General features: G+C 37.2%; 1 protein-coding gene and 1 long non-coding RNA gene across 10 annotated transcripts in view; both read left to right on the forward strand.

Moving 5' to 3' along the window:
• MPP3 (MAGUK p55 scaffold protein 3) overlaps positions 1–12,703 on the forward strand; it is a 25,561-nt gene extending 12,858 nt beyond the window's left edge. For 5 of the 9 annotated variants that reach the window (XM_075523359.1, XM_075523362.1, XM_075523364.1 and 2 more), the window contains 9 exons: positions 318–514; positions 2,298–2,362; positions 5,303–5,341; positions 5,768–5,932; positions 6,613–6,693; positions 8,156–8,249; positions 9,083–9,191; positions 10,071–10,193; positions 11,129–12,703. In XM_075523359.1, coding sequence (XP_075379474.1) covers positions 318–514; positions 2,298–2,362; positions 5,303–5,341; positions 5,768–5,932; positions 6,613–6,693; positions 8,156–8,249; positions 9,083–9,191; positions 10,071–10,193; positions 11,129–11,311 — 1,056 coding nt within the window. In that variant the 3' untranslated portion in view covers positions 11,312–12,703. The remainder of the gene's footprint in view (positions 1–317; positions 515–2,297; positions 2,363–5,302; positions 5,342–5,767; positions 5,933–6,612; positions 6,694–8,155; positions 8,250–9,082; positions 9,192–10,070; positions 10,194–11,128) is intronic. The other 4 variants (XM_075523360.1, XM_075523367.1, XM_075523361.1 and 1 more) reach the window with 3 other exon arrangements.
• Positions 12,704–13,661: 958 nt separating this feature from the next.
• LOC142419941 (uncharacterized) lies at positions 13,662–15,843 on the forward strand. The gene is made up of 2 exons (XR_012778670.1): positions 13,662–13,852; positions 14,071–15,843. It is a non-coding gene; the product is annotated as an uncharacterized LOC142419941 (long non-coding RNA).
• Positions 15,844–17,123: the final 1,280 nt, after the last annotated feature.

Raw genomic sequence — 17,123 nt, forward strand, 5'->3', positions numbered from 1 at the left:
CCTTTGTTTGTTGCATTTTGTACTTATGTAGACTGTAAACTGTGTTTCTTGGGAATTTGATTTTTTTGAATCTCATGTTCCACAATGCCAATACATAATGACTGGGTATGTGCTGGAAAGTTAGTTTATTTTTCTGCATAAGTAAGTCAAAATACAGATGCAGCTTGCTAGGTTTCAGTATTTTTGAGTACCGTAAAGCATAAAGGAGAGAGGAAGGGTATATATAGTTAGCAGTGTAAGCATTGGGGAAGCCTTGTAAAGGTAGTTTGAAATTCCAAATAGGACAAGAAGAAAGGATGTGTTACTTTCCTTTAAAGGTGTTTATGAGGGCGCTTTTCTGCTATAATCCCAAAGAAGACAGAGCCATTCCCTGCCAGGAGGCTGGGCTGCCATTTAAGAGACGGCACATCCTAGAAGTTGTAAGCCAAGATGATCCCACATGGTGGCAAGCAAAGCGTGTTGGAGATACCAACCTCAGAGCAGGCTTGATCCCCTCAAAACAGTTCCAAGAAAGGTTTGTCAATGAAGTTTACAGAATTTTTTCACACATGCAATGTCACACTGATTTTATGCTGCTTTTTTTCACAGGAAGGGCAGGATCATGCCAGGGTGAATACCAGATGCTTAGAGGAAAGTGCTAAAAAGCTCCATCTTCTCCAATTATATAATAAACTTCCAAGTTTTCCTTGGCTAGTTTGCCATTGACTTATGCTTTGTAGCATGAGGACGGAAGCACTTGCTAAACAAATATGTATGAAATGAAATGTGGAATAGCAGTCTCTTGACCCTCTTGGCTTATGGAGACACTATATTTCACAGACTAGTACTTCCATAGTATAAGAGGAAATGCTGATTTATTGTAACAATTTTGAATTTATGCATGTAGTAGTAGTCAAAACGGTGTATCTGATCTATCTTCTGGCTCCTAAGAGTATTTAGCTTGGACCCGGATACCTTCTAGAGCTTGAAGTTTCTCTCTTTTTACAACAAGATATGTGTATCTTCTAAAGCAAAAATATCCCTCAAGTCTTATATTTACAGTACAGAAGTCTTATATTTAAGAAGGAATCTGATTTAGGCCATTTAGGTCTCATTGTGTGATTCTTTGGATTGTAGGTGTTACAGAGGTGGGGTATCTAAGAATTAAACAGGTCTGGTTCTGTTGCTGGCCTCCAAGATTTGCATAAGGTTTCTAATAGAGGACTTCGCTCCACTATATGAATGCTCGTTTGAAATACTAGGCAAATCCTGCCTGAGCAGCTGTATCCCTCTTCCTGTGCTCGCGTATATGTCAACAGATGGTTGACACTGCAGGTTCCCCCCCCCCCCTTTTTTTTTTTCAGATGTTGTAAACTACATTTAAATGTATGCGAGAATATAGAAATTGCTTCAGTGTCTGTTTCCTTGAGTGACTGTGTAAATGCCTGAGCATCATCTTTAGTCTGTTACGAATGTTGGTCTGTTGCAAAAAAACACTTAGGAAGAAAATGTGATTCCCTTTGCCAACAGTGAGGGATTTCTTGGGGGTTGGATTTGTGTGCTGGGTTGTTGGTTTGAGTTGGTTTTTTTTTTTTGGGGGGGGGGGGGGCTTTTGGGGTGGGGGGTGGGTTTTTTTGAGCAAATTCAATACTGGGAGATTAGGAGTTGGGCTCTGGTTCGTGATTTTAACACTTCAAAAAATTTTACTTGGTACTCTGTTCTTACATTTTCACACAAGCTGGGTAACTTGGTTTGTTTACTAGTAAATAACAGAAAACTCCAAACTGATTTGGAAGGCAGTGGAGTAATTTCTGAGTGTGCATAGCTGCAGTGATCATTTTGGACAGAGGTTATCTACTTTTGAGTTCTCTTTGAGGTTAGTAGTTTTAGGATCGTGGCAGGCAGGAGTTTTGCCCATCCTTTGTAAAAATGGCAAATAGAAGTTGGATTCTCAGCAGTATTAGAATAGAATAGAATAGTTGTTTTTTTCTTAATCTTTTAGAAAAGATTGGGTGGGGAAAAGGAAGTAGAAAAAAAAATTACATAGATAAAAGTAACGTGCTATTGATTTCTGTGCTGTGACATATGAAAGCCTAAAATGTCTTAGAATGTTCTCTCTCAGTCACTTACCAGTAACAATCTGGGACCGTCATAGTTTTAAAGAAAAAGTCTTTTAAAATGTTGAATCAGAAACATTTTATATTTTTCAAGGAAAAGCACTATTTCATTCTTTATTTTCAATGCTATGTGTGTAATGTGCTATAAATTCTTTATAATTCCAAGCTTGCATGGCTAAAATATAACTATTTTCTATTTAGACGATTGACTTACAGAAGAACAATAGGCACTCTGCAGAATCCCAGAACTGTGAAGAAACCCTTGTGTAAGTCTGTTCTGTTTCTTCAGTGATGTCTTAGTTGATACCAACTTCTCAGTATTTTTCTGTTATTTCAATAATGGTGTGTTTGAATATGTTTTGTGTAATCTGTCATTGATTGATTTGCATGGATACAAGCTGCCACATGAAAGGATTTGGGTTTGAGCTTTATCTAGTGTTGCTAGTGCCTATTGTTTTCAAAAAACATGGCTGTCCCTCTCTTCCTACTTTCAAGAACATGAGGCCTTACACATTGTTTAGATGCTTTAAAATTTGCTAGCGTTCACATTTTTTCTATGGCTTGAAACTTGAAAGCTGCGAAAGTAGCCCAATGCACACTTCTTGAAATTCTTACATAAGTGCATGAAATTACTCTAAGCTTGTATGAAAATAAACTGTAGCTTTAAGGTGGATTAAAATCACTGGAGCTGGCAATACCATCTGCATTTCAGGCATAGCGTTACAGAGCTAGTCTTAAGTAGACTTTGAAGTGACTCTTGTTTACAGCTCTGAAGCCTCTGACAGTGAATTATTCACACAAAAACTGCTAATTGTGATGAAATTGATAGTCATTGATGAAGGGCAGAAGACATTCTGTGTTATCCCAGAATATAATGTTCCTGTTGCTCTTGGGTACTTCAGCATAGCTATTATTGATGTGTGAGGCAGCCCTGTGACTGTGTGAAGCCAGACATTGTGCTAGGAGTGCCACCCTCATGTAGACTAGGAATCTGGAAATTGTCCATCTTCAGTGATATAAGTGAACTTCTGACCCGTGGTGCATGGCACATCTCATGAAGAGATACAGGTATTCTTATGCTACAAAGAGGAGGGAAGATGCTCAACCAAATTATAAAATAGCATCACTGATTTAAATGAAGCTTTTCCAAATTAGTTTCCACTACATTCAGTGTTAGGAGGCATGTAATGAGGATTGCTACTTAGGCTTTTTGTCAGACGTTCTCGAGACAATTAAGCTGATAACTGGTTATAATACTAAATTTTAGCAAAAAAGTCTTTAATCAGTTAGTAAGGATACATTACTGCATTATTTGTTTTTAAGATAGAAAAGCCTCTTAAACAAATCAGACCAGAAGAACCTTCCTTTCCATTTACTCTAATTTTACTCAGTCATTTGCCAGTCTTTTAATATCATACCAACTCTGCCTTTCATGCTAACTACAGATGATCAGTCTTCTGATAAAGGTAGGTACTCTCCTAACTAATTTTCTGTCTGAATATAAACAACCAATGCATTTTCCTAAATACTTGCTAAGCCCCCAAGCAAAGGGAATAGTAGGTATAGCTTGTTCCTACAGCAGTTTCTTCCTGAGTTAATATTTAAACTGCTTTAATTTGGATTGATGACTTAGGTAATGATAACTTCCAAATTTACTCCTGATTCAAGAGAAAAGATTTGTGTCTTCTGGTATGCATTTACATGTTCTGTAGGTTTCTGAGTGAGGTTGATAAAGTTGCAAGTTAAATACAGTCTTCACATCTGATATTTTTTAAAAAAGAAAGAAATATTGAGGTTTAACATTTTAGAGCACCTGTATCAATCCAAATTGAAATTCTTCACTGTTCACTTGGACCGTTTTCTGTGTTACTTTCATTACGAGCAACTGCGTTGGGCTCATGCAGTTTATATGTCACTGTACCACACACCTTTCCAAATATCAGGTATTTTCTGTTGAATTCTGCATGCTGTGATTTTTTTTCACATTACACATGCTTCTTGAGAATAATATTTCAAGTATCGGTATTCCATCAACTTCGGTGAAAGTACTAATCATATTCTATAATTAGCTGGCTGTGACCGGTATACGCTATCGAAGTGCGAGTGTGAAACTAGAGCCTACCTTCAACAACAGAAAGTAGCTCTGATCTTAGCTATGGATAGGCATATATTGCTACTAGTATCTTCTGTTAATGTAGTCATAATGTTTTATGAGTATACATTGGCATTGCTTGATTACATACCTGCATGCAACTGTTCATTAAAAACCAAAGCTTTTTGTCTGGATTGGCGCATTTTGTTCAAGGTTTAAGCTGCATATATTTTTGCATATGTTTGGGCTTGTCCCAGAACCATACACCTCCTTTTAAAATGAGTAGAGTTCTGTGGATATTGCAGGGCACAGGTGCCTAAATTTTAACAAGCCAGGTAGCCCTCTTTCAGGAAGTATAAGAACATGGTATTTATCTTGGGATTGCGGTATAGTGTTTTGCAGCTAAGTATCATGGTTTTATTTTGCATGCTTTTAGGGGCCTTGCAGGTGGTCGTAGTTTGAGGAGGGGTAGGTTGGCTTTTTTAACATAGATTTGCATATTATTTTACATACATGCCTATAACAAAAGCATCAAATCTTTACCTTTTTAATGAAGAATTAATAAGCAATGATAATTTAATTTAGTCAAAATGAAGGTGTTTAGAGCTCATTTTTCAGTCATGTCTGATTCCCTTTTTTCAAGCCCAAATGATATTGAAATGTCAGAAGAGGCAATATTCTTACGCAATCATGCCCATTTATAAAGCCATACATTTAAAAAAAAGAGCTCTGTGTTTGCGGAGTCTTCTTTTTTTACTTAGGTCTGAATATTATACTTTTAGCAGCAGCACTGATCAAATGTAATGAATGCTGAAGAGCATAAATTCTGGGAACCATAAATACCGAGATGTAAAATTCTCTTGTGCAATATTGACATCAAGGATTTTTTAAAATATAAACCACTAGCCAAGGCAAATAATTTTTTGTATCGTTAATATTTGTGTTAGAAAAGTGTGTGCATATAATGGAGGATATTAAACTTCTCCTGCCCTCACAAATGAGCCAGACTTGTATCGCAGGCACTGTTTAAGATATCTCCCTCCTCCCCTCTCACTCTCCTCTCCCCTGTGTGCCCTTACCCTCCACCCCCTCCCCGCTTTTTAATTTACAGAAGACTGTGACTGTGAAGGATATTTCAACGGACAGTACATAGGTGAGAAACCAAAATCCCATTCCTCTTCCCTAAAGCCCCCCTAAAAAAAAACAAAAACCAAAAAAACCCAAAAAAACACCCCCCCACACATTAAAAAAGAAAAACTAGCTTATTTACATTAGAGTTAATTTCCCATACATTCATAAACTAGATTATCTCTGTGCAGAGGCATAATTGGACTTTGGCATAGCCAACACTTGGCAACTCAAGGTGATATGAGGGGGTTTTTATTATAGATTGGGTGCTTGGTTTTCTACCTGATATGCACATTTTTCATCTGTAAGATTAGTATATATGCACTGATTTGATTATAAAAAAATTTGTGAGTAACTCATATTCAAAGACAGAGTAACTTCTAGCTGAACAAGCTTGAAAATTTAGGTAAGTGGAGACATGGTTTAATATATCTTTTGTTTTCCTCTACAGCTGGCTTACGCAGAAGCTTCAGATTAAGTCGTAAAGAGAAGGAGAACAATCTCAATGAAGGAAAGCAAGCAGAACAGGCAGACGCAGCAGAGTTCCTAACATACGAAGAAGTCACGAAGTATCAGCAGCAGCCTGGTGAACAGCAGAGGCTGGTGGTTTTGATTGGTAAGATAAACAACTGGTTCAAAATTTTTCACGTATCTCCCTCTTCCCTTATCACCTGCGCTCCAAGAGGCTTTCTTTAGGTATTTGGTTTGGGTTTTTGTGGTTGCGGTAGGATTTTTTTAAAGGTTTTTCTGGTTTTGGTCAGAAGTTTTTCTCTTCTTTTAAATGACATTTAAAAAACCCAAATAAACAAACAACCAAACTCACCAAATCCTTCTAAAAATAATGATGCAGGACCACTTCTCATTTTTCTGATTCACTTTCCATTGGTTCTCACTCAAACATGTGCATACTTACGCTGTCAGAACAATTGATGAAAAGGTAGATGTTAAAATTATCTAACAAAATTTTGCGTGCAATTTTAATTCGGTGTGCTTAACAGCTTTTGTGTTAAGCCGGTTTCCCAGGACATCATAGAAATCAAGGGTATCTTACAAAACTGACTGCTAAGATTACAGGTTTAGTGCCTGACAAATGTTTGTCCAACAGCTGTTCAAGGATTCACTTTGTTCCTGATGATGTTCTTCAAAGCAGAATGTGGCAGGTCATGAGATCTCTCATGTATGGGTTTCTTCAAGCACACTCCTGTACCATATTATTTGTGTGAAATTGATATTATTTATTCTCTTTGCAGTATTTCATTCCACACAGAAATCTGTCAGTCAGTTCTATTTTATTAGGTTGTTTGGGAGCCAAATTAAGTGAGCTCAAGCAAAAGGTTGTGTCAGAGAACCCACAGGAGTATGGTGTTGCAGTTCCACGTGAGTAAAATTTACTGGCTTTTGTGTGTCGCCACTTTATCCCATAAATGCTGTCTGATAGTGTAGGGCTAGCTGCATTGATGAATGGTAATTTGTGTTTTGACTATTTATTATATGCATATTTCAGAAGTACTTCAAATTATTTTTCTCATTGTAATATACTGTGTTTGCCCTTAATAGCTGAATAGATCACTACATAACTTGGCACATACGCACTTTGGAATTCTATCGACTCAGTTGATTTTTTTTAAATTGTGTTTTCCCAAGTGAACAGATTGCATTTTCTCAGTGTCCATTAAAAAAAACGAGAAACTAAATACAGGAAGAAAAAATAAGATTGTAAATTGCAAAAAGAACTAGTGTGAAAAACTAGTATCTTAAGATTCAGCCAAAACATTATGTGTGTTTAAAAGAGGATGATTTTTCTTCAGAATATCATACTAGCTAAAGTTGTTTGATTTGTTTGTTTTGTTTTGTTTTTTAAAAAGTAGACAGCAATAAACCAAGTCAAAATTTTTACAAGATTTTAAGTTGTTGATACAGTATACCTAGGCTGTTCAAACAAGCCAGTCACAGAGATAGAGAAATTGGTGATTCTGCTGCATGGGTTTGTGGCTAGAGTTACACTGAAATTTTTTTGCTGGATTATTTTCTAAAAAAAAAACAAAAAAACCAACAACAAAATTAGACACAAAAAAAATCCATCAATATGTGTTCAATATGTGTATTCCCCAACAAGTTACTTTTGCAAACCAAAAAATGAACATTGAGGGCACAGTTTATATGTTATTTAAGACTTTCAATAAACGTCTGTCAGGCAGACATTCAATTAGTTAGCAGTAGAACTCATATGGGTAATTTTGACTTGAATTTAAAGACATACATAAAAAAAATAGCAGACATCACTTTTATGGCCAGGCATAGATTTGTGGAATGATCACCAAAGCTTCTCCTACAGTAATAACAATTATTAGAAGAAATTACAACATCAAAGGTAAGGGACACACATAATTATTTAAGTTTCACAGTAGCATGGGAAAACAGCCAGCAATATTCTTACTCTAAATTCAGAGGCAACATAATAGGACTTTATATATTCCTATTTTTATCTTCTAAGTTTCAAAGAAAATGAGAGTCCAATATTGCAAACCGTTAAGGGATACTGTTTTCCATAGGATATACTCTACTGCTTCTACCAGGTGTAAGAAGCATGCCTCCTAATTTTTGTGTTAGTTATAGCACACTTGGGAGCAAAACAACTTCATTTTTGGTCTTACAATTTTTGAGACTGAGTTTAAAACAAAATTATAATGTTTGATTTATATTTTATATTAATTTGAATTTGCCAGTTTGTAACTACCTTGTTTGAGGTCATGAAAATGTGACTGGAACTAAACAGAGAAAATATAGTTGTTGGCAAAGGCTGATCTGTCTCCCATCTCTTGCTTCAATTCTCTTCTAGATACAACCAGGTCAAAGAAAAGTCATGAGAAAGAGGGAGTGGAATACAATTTTGTCTCTAAGCAATCATTTGAGACAGATGTGCAGCAAAACAAGTGAGTTAATTTTAAAATACTGGCATAGTTGACTGTATTTCAAAAATATTGCTAGTTAAATCTTACATCATATGAATACCAAAATCAGGTGTAAAGTTGGACCAGCTGTATTAGAAGGGTTCAGCTGTCCAAGTAAAAAGCTCTTTATTCAGTCTGGACTATTAGGGTGAACTCAGAAATTTAGTAAGAAGCAATTTAGAAACAATATAGGACTAGTAGGAGGATCATAAGTTAGAATTTAACCCTGCATATCATAAGTAGTATGATTGGTCAGAATTGAATCTGGTGAAAGTACCAGATATTTAGTTGGGCCTACTTATTCTCCATTTAATATGATGGGTAACAAGTTTTATTCCTAAGTCCACTTTAAAGTGTGTTGTAGACTGAATCTGTGGATATAAAGGACTTTCTGTAAGATTGAGTGTGTTTCCTGAAAGTACAGATTTTTAGCTAGTCTCCCAAAAGATGGAAGAATTGGAGTCCATTTCCATGCCAGCTTTGTTCTGTTTTCTGTGAAAAACATCCTCTTCCTTCTATTAGGCTTGAACATCAGTCAACTGAATGAATGCAGCTTCTCCCCCTATTTGTCAGTAGTGCTGATTAGCTATTAGTGACGTGTGAAGGAGACTATTGCTACTAAGCAACCAGAAGGAAAAAAATAATCAGAAAAAAGAAACCCTTCCCCCCCAGCTCTGATTTTTTTCCCACCCTTACCCTCCCCGCCACCACCCCCACCACCCCATTTGACTACTGTGACTTCAGGAAACAGCTATCAAATATTGTAAGTTAAATATTCTTTGTGGAAGGTATTTAAAAATGTATTAACTTTTTAGATTTGTGGAACACGGAGAATACAAAGAAAATCTGTATGGTACAAGTCTTGAGGCAATCCGGTCCGTGATGGCCAAAAAGAAGGTTTGTTTGGTGGATGTGGTACCTGAAGTAAGTTCTGCAGCTTATTTTAAAGAAAGCAAGTATTTCTTACTAGGCTGCCACCCTAAGTAACTGATGTTGTTCACCATTTGTGGCTACTTGCTCTGCAAAGAACAATTATGCTCTCAGGACTTGTGTTTCTAACAGGTGGCCTGACGGCTAGCTAAGCAGAATAGAGCTCTTTAGAAAGCAGTGCAGTGTTTACAGTTCCTAGATGTCCAGTTGATACAGCCTAGATGACACTTTATCAGTTCTCATTGTGGGATTTTTCCCTTGCTGCAGGAGGAATGTGCATCACTGTCCTAGCCTGCTCAAGTCCTAGAGAGAATACTTAGAGCATGGATGGGTTTTTCATTCTTGTTCCTTCCTATTGCCTCTGAAGCATTACTAGCGTTGTAACCAGTGCCACTATACCTGCTCTTAATCTGTCCATACTGGACGTTAATCTTTGAAATTTTGATTCAGACTTTGTAACTGGGCTAGGAAAAGACTTGTAATACTACCTCAGATGAATTCCAGATTTAAAATTTCCAGTGTTTGGCCTGTTAAGCGAAGCAAACCATAACTTGCCTGCCAAGTCAATTTTTTTTTTATACTTTTCTCAGTATCTTTTGCCACGTCCTTGTTCCTGGTATCGCAATGCATAGCAAGGCAGGTGTGCAGTTAGACCATGCTCCAGGAAGCTCAGGTACTCTCGTAAGCTAGCCAGGACACTGATGTTAAGCTTCCTTTTGAAGAGCAAAAGGTTTCTGTGGTCAGATGTATGGTACACAGGACTTCATACCACAGTGTGTACTAGTGAAACTGTTGAACACAGCTTGAGTAGATCAATGACATATAACAAAAAACAAATTAAAAAATGGTGTAACAAAAAACATCTGTTCACAGGCAGTAAAGCACTTGAGGACTCCTGAGTTTAAGCCTTATGTTATCTTTGTGAAGCCTCTCATTCCAGAAAAGAAAAAATATGTCCTAAAATCTCCCACGTCAGAAGAAATCTCAGCCCCCCTTGTAAGTATTCTAACCTTAATCTCTTCTTTTTAGACATGAAAGAAGTATTTGGGCTAGCATTTCTGTGATATGGAAGAGCTCCTCTTCCATGACAGCGAGAGTCAGAGTGAGACACTAAGTAGGCCCTGTGCACATACAGCCTTTCAGCTGGAACGTTAGAATGAAATTTTTGACTCCCTTAAAACTTGACTATATAAGTAACATGAAGCAAAGTGCACGTCTTCCACGTGGATCTGTGTATATCACTCAAAGCTGCAGCAGGGGAAGCTGTTACTAAACTCAGATAAAGTAATAGTCATTTTACATTTCTGATGAGCAGTCCCATCAAATGGTAAGGGTAGCCACCTATTCCTGATACCTCCAGAGTGACACCCACCCAGGCTGTTAATCAGGTACACACAAAATGCAGTGTGGGGATGTCTTACCAAACCTAGACTGACTGTGAATTGGTGATGTGTAAATGTGAACAGAAATACTGAGAGTGCATAATGTCATTACTTTGGGTAACTTGAACTTATACATAACAGAACTTAGTTCACTTGATAAGTTTTCATGTAAGCCCTTAAAATTATTGAACTTAGGGACAGTGGGTCTAGCATTCCTTTTCAACTTTTGAGGAGTATGATTTCCAGGTGTTAGGTCAGGCAGCAACTTTAACTTCATAAAACAGGGTGTTGCCATCTTACCTCTGTCCTGTAGCATGTTTTTCCGCCTTCCCTATCACCTCTTGCATTTTTGAAATAGCCTACCAAATTCCAGCAGTAGCATACCGCTCCATGGTCTCAGTTGAAGTATCTTGCATAACCTTTCCTAATAGTAGCAGGGCTTGTTTCATTTCCTTTCAAAGTAGTGAACTATTGTGCTAATATACTTGAAAATGCTAGTAATTAAAAAGACATGCTATAAATTTCATACCATCTTCTCATGTTGATCAGCAGGATGAAGAGCAGCAGGAAATTATTAATTCAGCAGCATTCATTGAAGAGCAGTATGGCCATTTAATTGATGCTGTACTGGTGAAAGAAGATCTCCAGAGTGCATGTAACCAGCTGAAAACTGTGTTAGAGAAACTAAACAAGGATTCATTTTGGGTGCCAGTCAAATGGGTTAGGTCATAGCTTGTTATCATCTGTTGAAGGGAAAGATTGTATAAAAGTGTCTTGTAAATATATGGATTAGAAAAGGGAAATATGTCAAATTCACTTCAAAACTGCTGGTCTGTCTAGAAGGTAATACATAAAGACTGTATGAGAAAAACTAAACAAAGTCAGAAGCTGACACTGCCTTCCTGAATCAAAATCTTGAATAGCAGCTGTCAAAAAGTGAATACTCAGACTAAACATATCAGTAAAAGATTGGAGTGACTTTTAGACTGTAAATAGTGCATTTTGTACAGTGAAGTTTCACAGAGGGTCCCAGACTTCCAAAGCATTTAAGTAGTGCTAGGACACTAACCAGCTGGAATTTTCATCCTTTGGCCACAAATTTTGTGGCCAGAGTTAAGGCATCTGAACAAGGTATGTTTCAGGAACCAGTCTGCCTACAGAACAAGCTACTTCAGCTAGGTGGGAGGGATGTCCTTTGGAGAGTGCTTACACCATGTCAGTTACTCAAAACTTCAACTGGCCGACAGGCCAGCAAAACATGTTTCCCTTCACTCAGGATCATTTCTTGCAAATCCGTTCCAGTTAGGCACTAAAACTAGGACAGTTATATAAGTTGTATATATTTTAGTGGCTGAGAGATGGGGGCAGTTTTTATGTTCATCCCACATTTCCTAGTGCTTCCAAGTTGTCTTGCACCGGTATGAGTCTGCTCATCCATGGCTTATGCCCACTTTCCCAATCTCCTCCTACTGACACAGGACAGGACAAATGTTAAACAACCTGTGAACACACCTGTGTTACTAGCCAGCTCATAAACCAGAGACATTTTTTAGTCTACATGAAAATAACTGCATATAATTTAAAACAGGACTTTTAAGAAGCTTATTTTCTACAAGGCATCTTTGCAAATGCCACCTGATGGGATACCACCTTGACACCAACATAGCAGCTCTGGAAAGGTTGCTAAAAGGAGGAGGCTGAAGTACCAAGTAGCTGAGCTACAGGTCCAAATCATCATCCTTCCAGCATTTATGACTACCTTTGTTCCAAATCGGGTAAAGGCTTCCAGAGCATCTAATTGGCTACATCAAGTCCTGAAGAAGAAATCTTAACTGTTAGAGGACTTTGTGTTAATAAGAAGATGCAGAGAGATGATTTTGGAAGCACCTGTGCTTTATAATTATTTGAAAAAAATTTGAGTATTATACAGGTGCATGTTAGCTGAAACTGGTTCTGTTTTCCATTGCCTGCTGAGGTTCTAATCTTTCCTGTGTACTATGCCCTTTAACAAGACCTTTTGGTGCACCAGTCTCATTCCTTGCATCTTAACAGTATGATGTTATTCTTGTTCCACTGCATTTAGCAAAACTAACAACATTGCATATTAAAAGCACATTTCTTATATACCAGTGTCACTGAATCTACATTAACTAGCCCAATAAGTTGTGTAGGACGGTCACCCACATGCATCTTCTCCAAATGTGTACCCTGGCAACTTTCATGTATTGTCCTACTTATAGGCATTGAGATTCCCATTCCTACAAGAATAAGCACTTTTCACAGTCAGATATCTGCTCTGGCTTGTCAGAACAGATGTGCTGCCAGACTGGTGGCCTCAGCAAATGTACAAGGACTCCCTCACATGCAGGTGGCCCATCAGCTCTGCCATTAACTCTCCAATCTTGTCCCAGCACAGCCATGAAAAGTAATGCAGCTTACAAGAGAGACACATTGCCAAGTGAATTTTGTGACAGATGCACCTTCATCCTATGAAAAACTGAGTGTAATATTTTAAAAACTATTTAAGTAACAGCATTTCAAACTAAGTCATTTTATGAAAATATGAAATGGGCAGATAGATCTCAGCATAGATCTATATTGCAGATTACAAGCAGGTCTTTATAGTCTGCAAGACATAAATGTGTTTAGTGGATACAGATTTAATTTAAAGAAAACTAGGGAAGATACTATCTAAGGGTCAGAATTCACTTAAAGCAAGGTTGCTATCTAACATCTCAGAATATTTGAAATGACTAGCAGTAAAGAAATTAATTTGTATGCTTTATGGTCTAACATAGTCTAATAGTAGAAATATACATTATGAGAAGCAAGGCAAATGAGGTACACCTGAAGTTACAACAACTGAAAATTTGAGATGTTAAGGTGTAATATTGCTATTAAAAGTGAACCGACATATTCAGTATGAGTTAAATAATTTTTTTTAAGTGTATGCAGATACTCTGTATTGATATACAGTCACAGATACTAACTTGGGATACTGTCAGAAACATTTTTTCATTTTTTAGGTTCAGAGTAAAGGATGGCGAGAGGCTATATATTATATGCTAAAGTTTGCAGGTAGCTAAGATGAGCTTCAGTTGTAGGGGAAAAAAAAGAACATATTCAATGTTCCTATTTATTCTAAAATCTTAGGAAGAGGGTACATGCAGAAGATGGTTGTTATCAGGACAAGACTCCAATTCTGACAAGATACTGAGTCCCTGCTGCATTAGCCATGCCTGGTATATGCTCCTGCCATTAGGGAGAAAAAAGGTGAGAAGAGATTCTAAAGAAAATCAGAATGCAAATTTACTTTAATTCAAAAGTCCTGCTTTGTAAATAGTGCCAAAAGCTCTAAGCCAAAATACTTAAGCAAACAAACTCCTCCCCTTTATCCCTCTCCCCGCCTAAAATTTATGTAGTGTTTCATATTTCTTTTTATGGTTTGTAGTATTGAAGGATGAGCCTTGGTTAACATCTACAGTTTTCAGGTGGTCTTCCATACACTGGCTGTATCTGAAACTGGTTCCCTTTCTAAAAATCAGTTGTGTACAGCACATCCACAGCATGCGTCAGTCAGTGAGCTCAAACATGCATTCAGATGGTTTTGAAGAATCCATTTCTCCAGCCAAATTTGCAAGAGGATTAAGATGACAATTTACTATAAAATACGTACCTTCAACATGACTATGAGATGCGCACAGATTAGAACCCTAATACCTCTAACCCAGCTTCTTATGATGTGTACATTGTTTTTATAAAGTGAAACCTGCATTACAACAGCATACCTAATTCTCTTGTGAGGAGATAAGGGATCTTGTAGCAGTCTGCTTAAAGTGTCTGGTGTTCTGCCATGAAAAAAAAAAAAAATTGCTATGGGTTTTGTCATCAGGGCTAATTAGGCACTGTAAGAAAAGTGTAATTAATAGAAGTATACTTCATCCCTTTTTTCCTTACTCTCACACATCCTCTTCCCTTTGTAAACCAATGACATTAGCATTCTCAGTCAAATCTTCTGTAGGAGAATACATAACACTGTTTGTTAATACGGACTGTACATTCTTCTTCCACCTCCTGCCTGAGAATATACCACAGGTTATCTTAGTGATTCCTACAGATTTTTAATACATATTTTAATGATCAGCCATCATTGCCTTTTTCTAAACGATAAAGATTACTGCTTTTTTTTGTAATAAACTTCTTAGTTTGTCTAGAATGGGATACAAAGTATGTAAGTTCAAAAAATGCCCATCATCAGCTACCTTTTACAACTAGGTATCACAGATACCTCATGTCTAAGGTATTAAGAATGCACTAAAATGCTACTTTGTTTTCCCTTTCAGATAGTATAGAAAAACTTGTTGTAGAGAACCTGAGGAGGAGCAAGGGGAATATGGGGGACAGTTACAAAGATGCTTTCCCTTACAGTTGTCATTGGTAATTGAGTACAACCCATCATAAGCTGTGTCTCATGGGGGGAAAAAAAGCTACAAGTATAAGTAGTAAAACCTGTGAGTTTCTGAAGTTCCTAATTAGCAAGTTGAAAAGACATAGCAAAAAAAACTGCCTAGGATTCAATGGCTTCCCAGACTTTCAGTGAAAAGTTGGCTGGGGCTGTTAGTGAAATTAGGTTCCAATTCTGTAATGTGAAAGCAAGGTTCTTGTTCTGGTGATCTTTTTATAGAGAAACAGGACATTATGGTTTATTGCTCTGCCCTAACTGAAATTAATATTTTTGCTTATGCATGTGACCAAGCAGACGATAGAAAGATTAAGTCTTGAATGTAATATACTGGCACATTTTCTTTATACTAAAATACTGGCAACATTTATTGAGAATATCAGAATCAAATGACAACAATATGCAACTTCAGCAAAGCAGCCATTAGCACTAAGACCTAAGACCATACTTTTTTTTTTTTTCATATAGGCAGCCCTCCAACCCGAATTTCTAACTTGTGTTCTAGAAAATACTTCCCTTGCTCCCTTTTCTAATTACCTAATGCTTTCTTATTACTTTCAGATTTTTTAAGGTATAGTTTTTTCTAGTTCAATATACAGTTAACTAATAGCTATAATTTTAAAGCATCCCAACACAATTTAGCTTGAAGTGATAATAAAATAATATTTATACCAAACAAAAAGTACATCCCTGCCAACCAGTCTCAGAATTCTTTTGATCATAGGTAGGCTTACAGTCAACAAACCTCTTCAAAATACCTTGGTTTTCCACAGTGGTGTTCATTATTTTCCTGTTCTGCTTGCCTCTATTTGAGCTATAAACAAAAATGAACACATTTGGAAACACACTTTCTGGCTAATGAAATTATATTTGTAAGGCACATACATATGTGTATATATATAGTTGCAAATGCCCCCAGTCAAACTCACGTTATCTACCCTCATACACACACATCCCTCCACAGCCTTTCAGTGAATCCTGTAATCAGACGTTGGCTTTGGTCCACATTTCCGTAACAGCATGTTAAGGGCTGTACCTTCATTGCAGCTCCTTGTCATATCCTTTCCCTGCACAGTTCTGCCTTAAGTCAGACTTACGCCTACATAACTTTAGTTACTCTTTTACAGCATTCATGACTGCTGGCACCACCAAATAGATAATCTCACTTGTGAAGATCTAAAAGTGTAACTGTACGCAGAAAGAAAGTAGCAACAGAACAGCTGTTGTAAATAGGTAAGGGGAGGCAATCGCTTGGTGACTCAAAGGCTAACGAAAGCCCCCTGCTCTACATTTATCTGAAGACTTCCCTACCGCCTGAGGCGTTGTCATGACACAGACTTAGGGATACCATTATCTACATCTTGCCTAGGTTAAAATGCTGGATCTGTGCATTTGGAGGCTTATTATCCACGCGAGATCTTGCTTAAGGCAGGGGGAAGCCTTAAGTGAAAACAAGTCTTACAGAGTTATTCAGCCTCAAATCCGAGCTTTTCCTCTGTCAGCATCCCCCAACAAACAGCTTTTGCTGGGGAGAGCACTGCGAGTCCACATTGCTTTGTAGAAGCAGTAGAAAGAGGAATAATGTTTCAGACTTGCAGAGACAGGACGAGGAGTACTCTCATTTCAGAACTATCTAACTACTGTTCAGTAATATTTTCCTATTTACATGCCAAACTAGTCATATTGTGCCTCAACTCACAGTAAGTGAACTGCAATATTGTTTAAGGGTTTTTCTGTTCACAAAAGCATGAACCTGGATCAAAATCTTCCTTCATCTGTTTTAGCTCAAGCTTCATCAGAAGTCAAATTCATTTGAAAATACAGTAATTCAACAAGTCCACTTACTGAGATATTAACTAGCTACAGTTTTAAAACAGCTAGCAATAAGGAGGACTGGAATTTCCCAACAGGATCTCTACAAATGCTTCATGCTGATAGCAGCTCCCTTTTCTTTTAGTTTTGTTCAATTTATAGTTTAAATAGTTTAAGATGCTTAAGATGCTTATTAGCAGTTTTTCAGTAAAAAAAAAATACCATCTTCGTGTTAAAAAAAGAAAAATCAAACCAAAATTCTTGACTGAA

Source organism: Mycteria americana, chromosome 22, assembly GCF_035582795.1.
Source record: "Mycteria americana isolate JAX WOST 10 ecotype Jacksonville Zoo and Gardens chromosome 22, USCA_MyAme_1.0, whole genome shotgun sequence".
Lineage (NCBI taxonomy): Eukaryota > Metazoa > Chordata > Aves > Ciconiiformes > Ciconiidae > Mycteria > Mycteria americana.